Genomic DNA, 18,117 nt, shown 5'->3' with positions numbered 1-18,117 from the left:
AGGCGAACCAATTGGAATTACAGCTTAGCAGTTGTTTGTTGTAGCGGGAATGGGACATATAGCAGTAAGCCAAAACCCAGAGATAACCGTCCAAAAGTGGTGTCACACGTGTCTATGTGTTAAAATCCAAGATTTTGCTTCTCGCTCGATGGTTAAGGGTCATAAGGTACGGGGTCCAAATGTCCAGAAAGTGGTCTTGTTTCTTGGGCGAAGAGGCCATTTTTGCTGAGAGCTGCTCATAGACTACCATTTGATGAAGTTTTAGGTGCCATTGGGTAAAGGTCGGTGGGTCTTTTGCCAGCCATTGAGACAGTATTGTTTGTTTAGCTAAGAGGAAACCTTTGCTCAAGAGGCTACGGGAGGCCGGAGAGTACACTCTAAGGGTCGAGCTCTCAAACAGATGTAAAAGGCACAGTTGCGGGATTTGTGGAATGTGACAATGCAAAAGGCGGCCCATGTATCCCAAAATTTTTGTCCAGAACTGATGAATAATGGTACAGTCCCAAAAATTGTGATGAAGCGTCGCATTTTCGGCCCCACACTTGAGACATGAAGAGGAAGGGACCAGCTTCCATTGAAAAGCCTGTAAAGGAGCAACATAGATCCTGTGTAGTGTTTTAAACTGCACTTCTCGCAGCTGTATATTTTCTGTACATCGAGCGATCCGCTGAAAGCAGCTTTTCATTGTCGTGAAGAAATCTGATATTGCAGATCTTTAGCCCAGATGACGGTTAGATTATTGATCCAGTTGGAAGTCTCTAATTGTAAGTGTTTCTTGCACATTAAGTATGTTGCGAAGAGAAGGGAAAAAAACCTTCCAGTTTATCCACAGTGACCTGTGTCTCAGGCGTCCTCTCCCACATAGCGAGGTAGTGTCGAATTTGTAGATAAGCAAAAAAACTAGTTTTTGGGATCTCATATTGAACTTGTAAGCCCGTGAAAGAGCGCAGCCTCCTCGTAGTTGGGTCCATTAATTGTTCGATATGCGTAAGGCCCAGATTAAGTCTATTGGAGGAACATCGTATTATCCCAGCTTGGGGAAAAAAGGGGCAATCCTTGAATCGATGCAAAATGTAGCGTCCTCCATGGGACATTAAGTTGCCTGCATAAGCGTTTCCTCACCGTCCGGCAGGCTGTGATATACGGGAAGGTCCGCAGGTGTACCGGCAGAGCTGATCTAGGGGCTATCAGGAGATTACCAATAGCAAGAGGCTTACACCAGTTCTGGAGTAGGTCTTTTGGGATAAAGATATTCGTATCTCTTAGCCAGTCCCAAAGGTGGCAAAGCAAGCTGGCCATATTATACATATGAATGTTCGGACATGCTAGGCCCCCCCTCTGGAGCGGTGCGCATAAGCGTTGTCAGACCAAGCCTTGCCTTCTTGTTTCTCCAGATGAAATGGTGAAGTGCCGCATGTAAGTCTGTGATGTGAGGTTTCCGAATCCAAAGTGGTAACATGTGCATAACGTATAGCCATTTCGACAATTCAATCATTTTGAATAATTGAATCCTTCCAGAGAGAGACAAGGGCAGAGTCATCCATTCAGACAATTTTTGTTTTGTCTTTTGAAGCAAAGGTAAAATGTTAACATCGTACAGATTATGAATATCAACCGGAATTCGAATACCCAGATATTTCATCTTGGAGGTAACCCATCGTAACGGGAACTCTCCAGGCCAGTGTGCATTAACTGAACCCAAGACATCAATGGCTTCGGATTTATCTCTGTTAATTTTCAACCCAGAGAAAATTCCGAATTGGGCTTGCAGTTCCAGCACTCTGGGTACAGAAACAGTTGGGTTAGTAATAAAAATTAAGACATCGTCCGCAAATGCAGCTGTTTTAAAATGGATCTCTCCCATTTGCAGCCCCGTTACAGCCGGGTCTTCATTAATAACTCGCAATAAGGGGTCTAGGGATAAGATATAAAGTAAAGGGGACAATGGGCACCCCTGACGTACCCCCCTATGGAGCTTAAATGGGGCAGACATTATTCCATTAGCAACTATCATCGACTGGGGATGTCTATATAGCGCAGCTATACTGTCTAGAACAGTGCTGTGAAAGCCAAAGCGGTGTAAAATAGAAAATAAATAATCCCAGGCCACCCGATCGAACGCTGGGATACATTGAGCCCTGCAATGGGTCATAGCTAACCAAAGGCTAAGCAGATGTTTACTAGCTTTCCTCCCTTTCACAAAGCCCACCTGACTGTCCGAGATTAAAGTTGGCAACACGGGGCTTCCGGTTAAGATGGCGGCATGAATTAGACGCTGAGAAGATCGTGTCGGAAAACTTCTGAATTTCTCTGAAATAAAGATATGCCATCTAAACGAAAAGGGAAGGTGAGGGTATATCCGCCCGAGATAATACCCTCACCTATACAACAAGAAATTTTTCACTATTTGATATCACCTGACACTTCAGGAACCGAGGATACCGCTGGGCGGAGAGGCGAGGGAGAGTCTCTGGTGCCCCTGGAGGAGGTATCTCTGAGCCCAGATCTGAGACGGCCACCAGAGCAGAGAGGCGATGAAAGCATCGCGAATGATGACCCAGGAAATTATTCGTCTTCCAGGGTCACTCGCGGACCTGAAGGGGGAGCCGGTTCGGAGACGCCGGGGAAGCCAACGACTTCGAGCCCAGAGGTGTTGCCCGAGATGCAAGTCATGTGGGACCCAGGAGAGCTACAGAGGCTGGATCACCTAACCGAAGGTACCACTGCGGAGTTTCCAACTACTGCTGGAGCAGGCGTGGGAGAGAGCAGTGAAGGCGCCGGACCTAGAGGTGACCCCCCTCGCCCCTCAGTAGTGACCCTAGATGGACTCTGGGATTTAGTCGTGGGATTTAGATCTGAAATGAAAGTTGCATGCTTTGAACTAAACCAAGCCTCATTGAAACAGCATAAGGATTTAAAAGTCTTAGTAGGGAAACTAACTGAGACAAATAGCAGGATTACCCTATTGGAGAAAAAAGAAGAAAAGGCACTGGAATTTAAGGCTGTAGTAGCCAAAGACCGTTTGAGGTTAGAAAAGCGTATGGAGACTCTCGAGAATAATTCAAAAAGTTTAAACTTACGATTTTTAAATTTTCCTCGTAAAGTAGGAGAGTCTCCATACACCACATTGAAAAAGTTCATGGTGGAAATATTAGGTGTTTCAGATTCAGATATGCCTGTAGTGAATTCATGTTATTTTTTGCCTGTATCTAGAAGCAGGGAATCTAATCTTCCCTTTCAAGGGGATTTGACCAATTTTTTGGAAAATTCTAATTTAGTAGTAATTGATAAAGGTACATTATTAGTTTCTCTGCTTACTAATTTCGAAGTAAATAAGGTTACGAAGGTGTACTTTAGGAAATATCCTGTTACCTACCATGAATCAAATGTAAAGATTTTTCCTGACTTAGCTTTGTCTACTCAACAAAGAAGGAAGGCGTTCTTGAACTTGCGTCAAGAAGCAATAGAATTAGGTTATAATTTTCAACTGCGTTTTCTTTGCAAATGTTTGATTAAAAAAAGGGATGAATGCAATATATTTTTTACCCCAGAACATTTGGCTAGGTTTATAGAACTTAAAAAACAACCCACGTCAACACCAGATACATGAAAAATAATTATAGGTGTTATCCATGTTAACCATCTTAACTTTTCTTTTCAATTACTGATGTATAATTATTACTCCCAATTATTCTAAGGCCCTGATTTGAATCATTGTTTGTTCTTTATTAAGAATTATCACATATATTTGTTTTTGCTATATATAATTATATTTCTCATGTTTAAATGCCATGTGATAAATCTGAGATTTCTGTCATGAACTATATTGGTTTGTAAAATACTTAAAACTCTATAAATAAAGAATTAAAAAAAAAAAAAAGTTGGCAACACTTTGTTTATTCTATTGGCCACAATCCTGGCAAACAATTTGACATCATAATTCAGCAAAGATATAGGACGGTAAGAAGCAGGATATAGTGGGTCCTTGCCACTTTTAGGGAGAACTGTTATATATGCTATTCTGTTTAATGTAAACCGGTATGATTTACATCGGATGTAAGAATGTCGGTATATAAAAATTAAAAATAAATAAATAAATAAACATGCCATTTATTTATTTATTTAGTGATTTTTTATATACCGCGGCACGTTAAAAACATCACCTCGGTTTACAATAAACAATAAATCAGCAACAAGCTTTACAGTCAATATGAACTAAGGTGGACATAATATAAATCAATTAATAACAAGATTAAGGACAAATACAATAAACCAATGATAAACACATTTCATAGTTAATAGCAAGTCAAGTATTAACCGGGCGATCAGAGACAGATATTGTCAATTTTAGCAGCGAGAAACATCAAAATGGGTGAGTGGTAGAGGATCGTAGAAACAGGAAGAAACAGGAACGATTAATCGGAATTTCAGGAATAGAAATGGTCAATGAGTGTAAGCTTGTTCAAACAGCCAGGTTTTGAGGTTCTGCTTAAATTTCTTGTGGCAGGGTTCTAGACGCAGATCTGTGGGCATTTTGTTCCAAATGTTAGTTCCGGCTATAGTGAACTAACATCCCATTGTAGCTTCGTTAGATAACCCCTCTTTTGGGACAGTTGAAAAATAAAGTTGCAACAGGTCCCCTACTTCCAGTTTCAGTAATTTATAAAAATCAGCATTAAGTCCATCGGGCCCAGGTGCTTTATGAGATTTACTCGCTCCAATGTTCTCCCATATTTCCTGTTTTGTAATGGGGGGCATTTAACTGCTGTAATTGGACCTCATTTAATTTAGGTATGACCAATTCCTGAAAGAAGTTGGACTCTGCAAGAGAGGTCTGTGGAGAGAGATCATTTGCATATAGGCTTTCATAAAATTTCCGAAATATGGCACAAATTTGCACACCAGAACAGTGGCGTGTGCCCCCTGTATCTTTCAATGCCTGAATAAACGCCGTTCCCCTTTGAACTTTTACTTGATTTGCTAACAGTTTTCCCATTTTGTTACCATATCTATATAAATTATGAGAGTAAGACAGGAGATCCTTCTGCGTACTTTGATGGATATAGCAATTTAAAGTGCATAAAAGGTCTCTGTAAGTACTCTTAGTATGCATCGATGGGTGAGCTATTAGTTGCCGTTTTGCTTTAGTGACCTCTCTACCCAGGTCTAAAATCTGCTGATTGGCTAATTTCCGTTGCCGGATCACATATGCTATGATCTCTCCTCGCATAGTCGCCTTCCCCGCCTCCCAAAATAGGGCTGGTTGATCTATATGTAAGGAGTTGTGAAGCGCATATTCATTCCACTTATACCGCAAATAGGTGCGAAACCCCACGTCTTCCGACAAATGAGCGGGAAACCGCCAACGTGTTTGATTCGACCTGGGGCCTCCTAATTTCACATTTACCCAGATCATAGCATGATCAGAGCACTCCTCCGGTTCTATCTCAGCCGTTTCTAGCTCATTAAAGCAGGGAGTGGAAACAAAAATATAGTCCAGTCTAGCCATAGAAAGGTGCGCTCTGGCTATATGAGTATAATTACGCAGTTCCGGGTGGAGAATTCTCCATGGGTCAACAAGTTGCATTTGCTGACATAAATACGGCAGACCCTTGTTACGTCCCTGTCTACGCCCTGTCCCCGTCCCTGATCTATCTAAACTGACATCCATCACCTGGTTAAAGTCCCCAGCAACAAATAATAATCCTTTTTGGTGAAGCGTTAAAAACTGAATCAAACTAACAAAAAAATCATGTTGATATGTATTGGGGCCATAGACACTGCATAACGTGACTCAGTGCCAAACAATTTCCCCGTCACCAAGTCATATCTACCTTCTGTGTCGGAGAAGGAGCGCGCTTCCTCGAATACTGCATTTTTCCCTATAAGGATAGTGACCCCCCCCCCTTTCCTCTTCACAGCTGGAGAATAATACACTTGTGACACCCAGTCCCTACCTAACTTCTGACTTTCATGGGCCGTTAGGTGTGTTTCTTGTAAAAAAGCAATGTTTGCCTTATGCCTCCTTAAAGATGATAAAACTTTAGCCCTTTTGATTGGAGAGCCAAGACCTGCCACATTCCAAGAAATGCAGCGAAGTTGCTCAGCCATAATCAGTAGGGTAAGAGCATTTTCTTTGAATGAGAGAAGCCTCAATCTTTGATTGGAGCCACCCCTCCCAGCCTAGGGGTAGACCCATAGAAACAAAAAAAGATAGTCTCCATAAAGTGTAGCATACAGTTAGTGTGCAACCATTCTCAGAATTTTCTAGCTCATGTATCCTGATTAGGAACAACGTGCTGTTATGATCAGAGGTGTGGACCCTTGGTCCGGCAATGTCCAATTAGGCCACCGTCGGTAGGCGAGGCCGATCCTCGGGTTTGCAGGAAGGACTGAAGAAGATCTGGATGCAGGCGCCTCCTTCTGGTCGTGTAATCCAGATGCTGGCGCCTCCAGCGGGTCGAGAAAACAATAGCTGACACCTTCAGCGGGTCGAGGAGCCAACCCCGAAGATCTCGCAGAAGTCCAGTCCAGAAGTCAAGAGCCTGGGAGGTCTGCAGCCAGTCCAGGGGTCGAGAGCCAGAGATGTCCGCAGCCAGTCCAGGGGTCGAGAGCCAGAGATGTCCGCAGCCAGTCTAGGGGTCGAGAGCCAGAGATGTCCACAGCCAGTCCAGGGATCGAGAGCCAGAGAGTATCGTCGCCAAGCCAGGAATCGAAAACCAGGAGAAATGTCAGCCGGTCCAGGAATCAAACACAGGGAAGACAAACAGGAACCATGAACAGAACAAACTCAGGAGCCAAGAAGTCAAGGCAAGGTCTGAGGGTACAGACCTTGCTTAAATAGTCACCAGCCAATTAGGATGCAGCAGGAAGGAGGCAGCTCACATCCTGTGAGTGTTTCTTTAATTACAAGCCAGAGCCGCCCGCGCGGCCCTAGCAGCTGTCAGGGGGCGGAGCTTAGCCATGCGGGGAGAAACGCCGCGGCCATCTTGGGGCAGCAGCGGCTGCTGCCGCTGAAGAAACACACGAAGTCCACCTCAGTGCCAATGGTCCGTCCGGCCCCTGGGGACAGCGGTAAGTCCCGATCACGGCTTGCCGCGGCCGGTATTCATAACACATGCATAGTAGTAACAATCCCTCCCAACCCCCTCTCCCCCCATTCATTGTACCCCACCCAACACTAACGTCCTCCATTAAAGGGAGGAAAGAGACCACCTGTTCCACCCCCCTCCAGCTCCCCCGCCAACATTGTACCTGTACATACAGTGAACTTTACAGGCTAACAGTTATAAGGCTTTAGGGGCCTTACAGCACTAGTCGGTGTTACAGAGACTCAGTGAAAAAACCCCAACACCAGCTACCATAATGAAAAACAAACAAGCCCCTCTGGGAAGGGATCACCTAGAGTCCACCCTCTCCTCTAAAAACTGCTTCGCCTTCTCCGCTGAATCAAAGTTGTGCCAGGTTCTGCTGTATTCCAGCCGAAGCCGGGCAGGATATTGTAGATTAAATCGTAGCTTCCTTTTGAACAAATCAGCACAAATTGGGGAGAATTCCTTGCGTTTTGCAGACACAGCTGCAGAATAGTCCTGAAAAAGCATGATTTTATGGTTCTCATAAAGCAAGGCCTCACACTTCCGGTATGCTTGTAATAGTGCACTCTTATGCTGAAAATTCAGAAAACGGGCTATGGCGACCCTGGGTCTTGTGGTGTCTGGTTTTTTTTACCCCTAACCGGTGTGCTCTTTCTACTACTGCCTTGTCCTCCATTTCTGGGAGACCCAATGCTGCAGGCAGCCATGTTTCCAATATATGAGCCAGCTCCCTGTCTGTCACCGACTCAGGGAACCCCACAAACCTCAAGTTGTTCCTGCGGGACCTGTTTTCCAGATCTTCAACCTTGTCCTCAAGATCAGTGAGTTGTTTTTTCAGGGTCCCATGGTTTTGTAAGAGCTGCTGGGTTTCCGATTCCACATCTGCTATGCGCTGCTGCGTGTCGGCTACTTGCTGCTTGATTTCTTGCAATGTTTTATTACCCAGACTGATTTTATGAGCCAGTTCGCTGAAGCGTGGTTCCAGGGCTTGAACCACTGCCTGAGTGACATCTCCCACAATGTCGGATCTGTCTCCCGGCACACCAGGGCTCGGGGGGCTCGCGGCCATCTTGGTTTCACTCTGTCGGCATGAAAGTTTGTCCCTGCGTTGCGGTTTCACCGTCATGGTGGTCTCATCGGCCCGAAAAAAATGCGTCAATTTTCTTCTGTGTCCCCTGATCTGCTGGGGACGCCACTTTGGTCTGATTTTTGTGAGCCCAAATCGCTGCGAAGTAGCGGGGGAGCTGGGAGCACGGTCGGCACGCAGTTTACCGGCTCATCGGGTCACGTGGTCTCCTTTTACTGCTTTTCTGTGCACTTTTCCGGTGCACGGAGAAATTAATGCCTACCTTTGGGTAGGCACTAATTTCTGAAAGTAAAATGTGCGCGGGAATACCTAATAGGGCCATCAACAAGCATTTGCATGTTGCAGGCGCTATTAGGTTCGGGGGGGGGGGGGGGGGGGGGGGTGTGTTGGACGCTCATTTTCGACGCGCTATTACCCCTTACTGAATAAGGGGTAAAGCTAGCGTGTCAAAAACGCGCGTCCAATCGCGGGTTAACAGTGCGCTCTGCCGGAGCGCACTGTACTGTATTGGCCTTTTAGAAAGTTGTCATCCGCATTAATTTAATGACATCTGCTGAAGAAACAATTTCACGCAGGAGCCATGTGGCTATGGTGCGGTGGCTGGGGCAAGGTTAGGGCTGCACCATTTTGAAAAATTGTACCAACTACCAGAGGGCAAGGGGGATCCCTGGGCCCCAATGGTGGATCATATTTGGAGGTTAGGGGTGTGGAAGTATGCGTGTGTGTGTGTGTGTGTGTGTGGGGGGGGGGGTTTAGGGGGTGACTGGGTTCCAGACTAGATTTCAATGAGCTTTTGACCCACTTGGGGCAGTTGGGGGGGATTAGGGGGACCCTCTACACTGAGTATTTTTTATCATGGGGAGGGTTGGAAGGGGGGACCTACAAGTACATTATCGTATTGAAAAGGAGGGTGAGAGGGATACGTTTTACTGAATTTTGACAAGTTTGGTGGGGGCCAGCATTGTGCAAACACCTCAGGTATCTTTTTTTTTTTTACTTGGCATGTCTGGGCTGACACTTGAGGGGAGTGAAAAAGGTGATCAGCTTTCATCCTCCCATATGATTTTTACCAGCTTTTTTTTTTTTACCTTAGCCTTTTAAGGTGATGGTGGTCCCAGGAGTTTGAGACTGCCATTGCACGTGAAGGGCTGCTGCCGCCTAGTTTTGCTATGAGACAAAACAACATGGTGATAACAGTTGCAATGTTTTTTAGGGGAGGGGACCACTATCTTGGCAAAAGCCCCCTGTGATAGTGGGACTCCCTGCTGTGAAAAAAATCATGCCTTGATGAACCTAGGGCTTAGACTGTAAGCCTTCGGAGGACCAGGACATATCCATTGTATCTGAATACAATCTGAAATGCCTAGAAGTTGGAATATAAAAGTGTGATTGCCCTGTTAGTCCACTTGGATATGTGAAACTAAAGGTCAACAACCAAGCTGTCAGGGATATCTATTCATTGGCCTAATTTTTTTTTTAACTAGGTTTGGAGATCTCTACTCCTTTCAAGTTAGGGCAAAATAGCTTTTTCTGATTATTTTTTCTTTTAGTTGTTTCTCATTAAGGCTGATTAAATCCTCTGCTGTGGCAGACTGACTGACTAGATATACAATTGTACATGGAGTGCCAGCTCACACATAGATAAGATAATCAGCTTTGAACAGGCTCGTGGCCAATGCCATGATGAGAAGCAGAAATATTGTACGAAAAAGATGCTCAGGTCGACTGAGCGGCAACACTACTTCGCTGCCACCACCCTCAATACAACAATTTAATGATAAAGTTGCCGGCTATGACACATCCTCCCTCCGGAAGTGCAGACTGATGCTCCGCCCCGGAAATACTTTCAGCGGCTCATCTGAATACGTCACACGCTGCCGCGAGAGGCCATTTTGGCTGCGAGCCGCAGCTGTCTGACGGCGGCGGTGCTCAGGCTGTGAAAAGGAAGAGAGGGAGCAGCAGGATCCCCCCTTCAGCTCCTCCCGCGCGGGCTGCGGACGGGTTGGGGAGCGGACGGCGGGAGCAGCAGGCGCCATGTTTTCTTTTTACAGCACCGTCCAGCCGCAGGTGAGAGCGTCGAAAGCGGCTGCCAGCCCCTGCCAAAATTTGGGCGGATTGGTAGGCCGGGAGTTGAGGGACGTACGCCTCGCTCGCGATCCGTCGTTACGTCATCGGCGTAGAGTCTGTCCGCTATTCGGTGGCTGGCGCGAGCGCCCCTGACGTAAGGTGGCGTCACATCAGTCGAGGGGCGGATATTGGTTTTGTGACGCGCCGTCGTTCCGAGGATGTGAACCTGCTCCCCATCTCCCTTATAATGTGATTGGTGGGTGACCTCACATGTGTGGTGGCGTTGCATCTCAACGACCGGCGAGGGCTACGGGATGGGTGGTTTCCGTTAGTCCCATCATGACACAATTGGATGTTGGCAGGGGCGAAGGTGGCACTGGTATGAAGCTGAGCAGCAGTCTTGTTCTTATAACTGCTCCAGTCCTGTGCTCGCCCTAAAACACTTCTCGTATCTTCTTTCCAGGGTAAACCCCTTTTAAAATTAGTTATCCTGCGCCGTTTCTTTTTCTGAGTCCGTGCTCGCATATCCTCGTCAAAGTGCGGAGAGTTTATTTGCTTATAAAGCTGAGGGGTTGTCTCACCTGAGGAATTGGCTCTCAAACGGCAAGAGCTTGTACCTATGAACAGAGCAAGTTAAGCTCAAGTAATAACTGAACAGATATAATCAGTAAGCTAGAGGTATCAGTGGAAGTTGTGGTGTATTTTTGAAAAATGTTAACATGTACATCTGATTTAAAAAATATCCTGTAATTCTGATCTCACATTGTTTTCCTTTTGTGATGTTGCTTTACCTTGAAACCCTTTAATTGTAGGAATGTTAATTGAGTACGGTGTATCCTGATGCTTCCCACAGAAGGTGGTATCAAATTGCTTCAGTAATATACCCGAAGGAACAAAAAAGGTTTAAAATTGATACTACAGAACTATTTCTTATTTAATAAAAGTATATACCACATACCAGCAACAACAATAGAAGTGATGTAGATTACAATATATGTAATCAAATATTTAAACAGATAACTACAAAAATAAACAATGAAAAACTTAAAATTTAAAAATAAAATTAAATAACCAAATTGGCAATTAGATTGCAATTGGAACACAAATCTTTCCTGTCTACCAACTCCCATGTTTTTCGCTCCCTGTTTTTTGTAACTTTACCTTCTACTTAGCTGCTAATTGGTTTCCCCTGTTATATTGTAAACCGGTATGATAAGACCTCGTCTTGAGTATCGGTATAGTAAAAGAATTAAAAAAAAAAAATAAATGCTCAGTGCCTGCTTCAAAAATTACTTTAAGTATCCCGCTTTCACATCTATTTTGGGAAAACGCTTAACTTCCTTACAAACTTTTAAAAGTTTGAATTCAGCTCTAGTTTGCACAGGCTCGACATTCCAGATCAAAGGTGCTAGCTACAAAAAAGCCCAAGATGCATAATGCTTCAATTGTAACTTTTGGAGTTAAAGCTGATTTAAAAGCACAACCTTGTAATGACTGTAACTCTTGCTTTGGCTTATGCCACAAGTTTTCCCAAAAATACTGCTGTCCATTTACCTATCATAGTCCGAAACACCATTTGCCAAACACAAAATAAAAGGTAATACTATTGGCAAAGGCTCACCAGACAAGCAGTTTTGTACATGACATATTTACTTGTTATAATATTCTAAAACAATATGTTTCTATAATATATTTTTTAAAGCATCAAAGAATATATTTTCCATTGGAAAGCAGGCTGAATTTATGTGGGTAACATCTGGTGGCACCAAACTGACGTTTCTCTTCAAACTAGTAGAGCTTTGAGCCCTGTTGAGCATGTGCAGGAGTTGCTTAGAGCTTCCTCAGTTTCTTTTTGTCTGAGCTTGAGCATGGATGGCTGCACCCCCTCAGTTTTGTCTTAAAACAAAACATTTTTGTTGCCTTGCTGACTCAGTAGCACTTTTTAGGTGGTATCTTTATAAAAAAAAGAAAAGTAAAGAAAGAAGAATCACTTCAGAAGCTTCTGGAATGATGATGTCTGAGAAGAAGCGAACCATAACTAGATTCAGGTCCTGCAGCTGTGGACTACTACACATTTCTATAGCGCTACCCAACATATGCAGCGCTATGCAAACATCCTATTGTTCCTGGTTAGACAGGACCACCATGACCATCCAAATTGCCTAGACTGTTCCTGCATTCTAGAGACATGAAGATCGAAAGCCTACTCCAGTCTGGCAGAGACAGTAAATCCTTGGAGTGCAATGTCCTCTCTCATTAGTAAATATCTCGAGTGACTGTTCTTCTAAACTGCCTCTCTCTCCCAAACATACTGTTCTGGGAGGGGAGGACCAAAGTGCATCGAAGGCAAAGAGAGGCTAGGCTGATGGATCAGCGTCTGACATCAAGGAATCATCAGGATGCGTCATTAGCATTGATGCCTGCGGGGCAAGCTTAAAAGCTCCAAAACATGCTTTTGAACATACTGCAAAATATGCGGTGCCTGATGTGTTGAAACAGGCTGACACAGCGCATCGGGGGGGGGGGGGGCATTTGAACTGCTGATGCGCCCAGGCCATCACTCGGCGTATTCAGCGGGTGGAGGACGTAGAGGTTTCCGTGGAAGACCACACATCTGAAATGGTGTGGTTAAAGTCGGCAGTGACAGCTGTGAGTAAGAGTAGTGCCGAATTAGCCCTTAAAGTGGAGAATCTGGAAACAGGTCACTGCGATGCAAAATAAGAATTAGAAGGCTACTTGAATCTGAGGTATTTTGAGGATGTGAAAGAAATGGTATATAAAATCTGCCATGTGGTTCTCAATGTCAGCGGGGAAGTAAATGAGGACATTGTTTTAGACCGAGCTCATAAAGCCCTAGGAACACCTACAAAGAATGTTCCTTGGGATATAATTCCCTGCATACCTAGTTTTAGAATCAAAGAGGTCATGCAGCAAGCGTGGCAGATGGAAAACGCTAAGTGGGAGGGACATACTATCAGTATATATAATGATTTATTGCCTCTTACACTAAAGAAAAGGAGAGATTTACAAGAAGTCTCATTACTGTTATGCAAGGAAAACATACGATTCTGCTGGCTGTACCCTTGCGGCATTGCTTTTACATTAAGAGGAGTCATATCAAGGATTCGCACTGAAGCAGAAGCAATATTGATTTAAAAAATGGCAGAATATCAGTTCATGAAGGGCACTCAGTGTACAATGGGGTCCAGAAGCAGAGCAACTGTGGCAATATGTAGGGGAAGGAAATAGTAGGCTGCAGTGGAACACAGATTGATGGAAGCTTGCAAAGATCGGGTGTAGCATGAATAAGGGCAAGAGTTGACATTTGTGTTATGCTGGCCTGAGCTTATGCTTCAAGCAATGTGGAGCTGTTTGATCAATGTTGTTAGGCTCAAGTGACACATTTTGGATGGTTGTTAAAGTATTCAATCAGTTTTAAAGTTGGAGCAGTGATGGCAATGGATGATGAAGAGAGTGTGGCGAGGGAGGGGGGGATAATGGGATGCTCATTCCCAGGAAATGACATTCTGCTAAGCCTGACCTGGTTCTATGGAGGGTGGAGAGGGGAATTGGGAAAATTGTGGCATATGGGAGGTTGAAAGGGGAGATATTAGATACTATGCTGGAATCGCTAATATGGTGGAGGAAGTGGAAAAGGATATTGGATATGGGGAAGATAAAGATTCTGATTGTAGGGAGGTGTGGGAAGAAGACACTTGATAGCTGCTATTAGGTTTGTGTCATTGCATGTTAAAGGTTTAAACTCTCCTTACAAATGTAAAATGCTGTTTAAGGAATTATTAAAAGCATCAGCATTTTATTCAGGAAACTCACCTGAGGAATCTTGATGAGCATCTTATGCACTCAGATCACTTTATTAATGTTTTATACTTTAAATTCACCCATGCATAAATATACACTGGATTGGAATACTTATATCAAGGGATCTGATGGTTCAGGTCGATTCAGTTTATCAAGATGGGGGGAAGATTTATTACTGTTCACATTACCATTTTAGTTGTTTGTCCTAATATTAAGCAGAAGGAGATTTTACAGAAAGTAGATGACTACCTTTAATTTTAGGACTCCATGGTGAGACTGCACCTTGAATACGGTGTACAATTCTGGTCGCCACATCTCAAAAAAGATATAATTGCGATGGAGAAGGTACAGAGAAGGGCTACCAAAATAAGGGGAATGGAACAGCTCCCCTATGAGGAAAGACTAAAGAGGTTAGGACTTTTGAGCTTGGAGAAGAGACTGCTGAGGGGGGATATTATAGAGATTTTTAAAATCATGAGAGGTCTAGAACGGGTAGATGTGAATCGGTTATTTACTCTTTTGGATAATAGAAAGACTAGGGGGCACTCCATGAAGTTAGCATGTGGCACATTTAAAACTAATCGGAGAAAGTTCTTTTTTACTCAACGCACAATTAAACTCTGGAATTTGTTGCCAGAGAATGTGGTTAGTGCAGTTAGTATAGCTGTGTTTAAAAAAGGATTGGATAAGTTCTTGGAGGAAAAGTCCATTACCTGCTATTAGGTTCACTTAGAGAATAGCCACTGCCATTAGCAATGGTAACATGGAATAGACTTAGTTTTTGGGTACTTGCCAGGTTCTTATGGCCTGGATTGGCCACTGTTGGAAACAGGATGCTGGGCTTGATGGACCTTTGGTCTGACCCAGTATGGCATGTTCTTATGTTCTTATGAAATTGATAATGGGGGGGGGGGGGGGGGGAAGGATTTTAATATGGTTAGAACTCCAGCTATGGATTGCTCTATTGGCTTCAGAACTACTTTGCAAGTAGCTTACATTTTTAAAAAGTTTATAGGAAAATAGAACCTGGTAGATAAGGTAAGGCATTCTGCCTCTAGAAGTTGAAATTGCCTAATTCGTTTGAAACAATAGCACATCCCTAATAAACAATGCCCTCGGAGATCTTTATTGAGGGAAGGTGAAGTTATTAGATACAAAATTGTTTTATTAGATGTGGTAGAGAGTAACTTAGATTTCGTTAAACCTATTATGAATATGGTAATAGAGCTGGGACATTATTAGCTCATAAAAGCAAGTTTGCTTACCGTAAACGATGTTTCCGTAGATAGCAGGATGAATTAGCCATGCTGTCATGGGATCTGTCAATCAGGCCCGGGAGGCGGAGCTTGCAAAGCAGAGAACAGAGCTTTGCTCTCTGCGGCTGCGCATATGTTCCCACGCAGGTAAGTAACGGACTCTCCTCATCCGATCGCTGGGTTCTTGACATTGTACAACAGGGCTGTCTGCTTCAGTTTACAGCAAAACCCTTACTCCCTTACCTCTAGATTCGGTCACCACAAAACTTTCATCCCCAGCTCTGAGAGGAAGTCGCCTCACTTCTACAACCGCAAGCAATCCGAGTTGTCCCACTGAAAGCCTGAAACACAGGTTTCTAATCTCCATATTTCCTCATTCCCAAGAAATCAGGTGGCCTTCGTCCAATTCTGGATCTCCGAGACTTGAAAGAACCTAGTCCAAGAAAAATTCAAAATGGTGTCCCTAAAATCAATTCTGCCTCTCCTACTAACAAACGATTGGCTGTGCTCAGTAGACTTGAAGGATGCCTATACCCATATTCCTATCCATCCATCCTCGTGGCACTACTTATGCTTTCGATGCAAGCATCAGCACTACCAGTAGCAAGTTCTTCCCTTTGGCCTATCGGCAGCGCCCAGGGTTTTTCACCAAATGCATGGTAGGGATGGTGGCTCACCTCTGTCAAAAAGGAATGACAATCTTTCCATATCTGGACGATTGGCTCATAGTAGCCTAGACTCCGGATAGGCCAATCAAGCATCTTCAGCAAGTGATCGACTGCTTACAAAAGTTGGAACTGGTAGTCAACTATCACAACTATCACAAATCGAATTTGAAACAAACTCAAATTCTACGGTTCATTGGAGCTCATCTGGATACCACACACAACAGAGCGTATCTGCCGGAGGATAGGAAACAAGAGATGTCGACTCCTACGCTCTCTCAACCAGACTCGCAGACCTACTGCAAGACAAGTCTTAACAATCTTGGGTCATATGGCGGCAGCCATCTTCACAGTACCCAACACCAGACTACATATGCGTCATCTGCCAGTGGGGCTTGAAACGGCAATGGAAGCAAAACGCCCGATATGTCAGACATGAGAAGGGATATAAGTTGGTGGCTCATGGGGTCCACACTATCCAAGGGAGCATTCCTGCCCCTCACAATGCAGTACTTACCACCGATGCGTCTCGCAAATGTTGGGGAGCTCATCTACACTTTCTCAAAACACAAGGTCTATGGTCAACTCTGGAACAAAACTTGCAGATAAACTTACTAGAACTCAGAGCAATTCGAAACTCCCTAAAAGCATTCTGAAATCACCTATAAGGACGCAGAGTCATGGTCTATATGGACAACCAAGTGGCAATGTTTTATATAAACACATGAGGGTCTGCTTCATGGTCCCTATGCTGGGAAGCCCTGCTGATCTTCCAACAAGTGCATCAAAATTCCATTCATTTGCAAGCAACGTACCTGCTGGGAGTAGCCAATACCAGGGCGGACAGACTGAGTCGAGTATTTTATCCTCACGAATGGTCACTGAATCAACAAATAGCTCAGGGGATATTCCTGCAATGGGGGATCCCGACAATGGACCTCTTTGCAACAGAAATGAACACACAAGTTCCCTGTTTCTGCTCACTTTGGCTCAGTCCGAACCGAGTGGCGCAAGATGCTTTCCTAATTCCTTGGACGGAAAGCCTGATGTACACCTTTCCACCCATACCGCTCATCACAAAGACAATTAAAAAAATGCATAGCAGATGTGGCTCAATTGATACTAATAGCACCTGCCTGGCCCAGAAAACCGTGGTACAGCTACCTCCTACATCTCTCCATTGCAGACCTGATTCGATTACCAAATCAACCAGATCTGTTAGTCCAACAACAAGGAACGCTTCTCCACCCGCTGCATTCCTCCCTCCATTTGACGGCATGGAGATTGAATGGTTCCTACTGACAGAACAAGGTGTATCCATGGCAGCCCAAAAAGTCCTTCTAGAGTGCTTCTAGGAAGCAATCAACTAGACAGAATTACGATTTCAAATGGAAACGTTATTCCGCCTGGTGCACATCCAAAGGAATTCCACAGTTAGATTGTTCTCCAGAACTACTCATAGATTACCTTTACACATTGTATACGTCTGAACTTGCAACTTCCACCTTAGTGCCATAGTAGCTTATCATAGACCATATCAAAATCACCCTGTCGCCAATCACCTTTTGGTTTCTTGTTTCATCAGAGTTGTCACATCTTTGTCCTCCAGTCTCTAAACCACTGGTCCCATGGAATCTGAACATAGTATTGGAACAGCTCATGCTATCTCCATTTGAACCAATGGATTTGGCGCACATAAATTACCTCACGTGGAAAGTAGTATTTTTTGTGGCAGTAATGTCCGCACGACGAGTTAGTGAATTACAAGCCTTAGTTCACTATACGCCATATCTACAACTTTATCACCACAAAGCAATCATCAGGACTCACCCATCCTTTCTCCCAAAAGAGGTGTCGCAGTTCCACTTGAACCAGTCGCTAGAACTTCCAACGTTCTTCTCAAAACCTCATTCTAATGATAGATCGCGTTTGCTACACGCAGTGGACTGCAAATGGGCGTTGTCATACTACAAGAACAGGACACAAAACGACTCCCATACCTCTCAACTATTTGTCTCGTTCAACCCAAATGCACTGGGACTACCGGTTACTAAACGCACCATCTCAAGCTGGATAGCTCAGTGTATCCAATTTTGCTATGAAAAGCGAAAGTTACTTCTAGCATC

The 18,117-nt window shown here is 44.2% G+C and overlaps 1 protein-coding gene across 1 annotated transcript in view; it reads left to right on the top strand.

Moving 5' to 3' along the window:
• The first annotated feature begins 10,035 nt into the window (after positions 1 to 10,035).
• YME1L1 (YME1 like 1 ATPase) overlaps positions 10,036 to 18,117 on the top strand; it is a 225,473-nt gene continuing 217,391 nt past the window's right edge. The window contains 1 exon segment of the mRNA XM_029588647.1: positions 10,036 to 10,248. Coding sequence (XP_029444507.1) covers positions 10,216 to 10,248 — 33 coding nt within the window. The 5' untranslated portion in view covers positions 10,036 to 10,215.

Source organism: Rhinatrema bivittatum, chromosome 2 (assembly GCF_901001135.1).
Source record: "Rhinatrema bivittatum chromosome 2, aRhiBiv1.1, whole genome shotgun sequence".
NCBI lineage: Eukaryota > Metazoa > Chordata > Amphibia > Gymnophiona > Rhinatrematidae > Rhinatrema > Rhinatrema bivittatum.
Note: the sequence above shows the minus strand (reverse complement) of the source record. Positions and strands in the feature narration are given on the sequence as shown.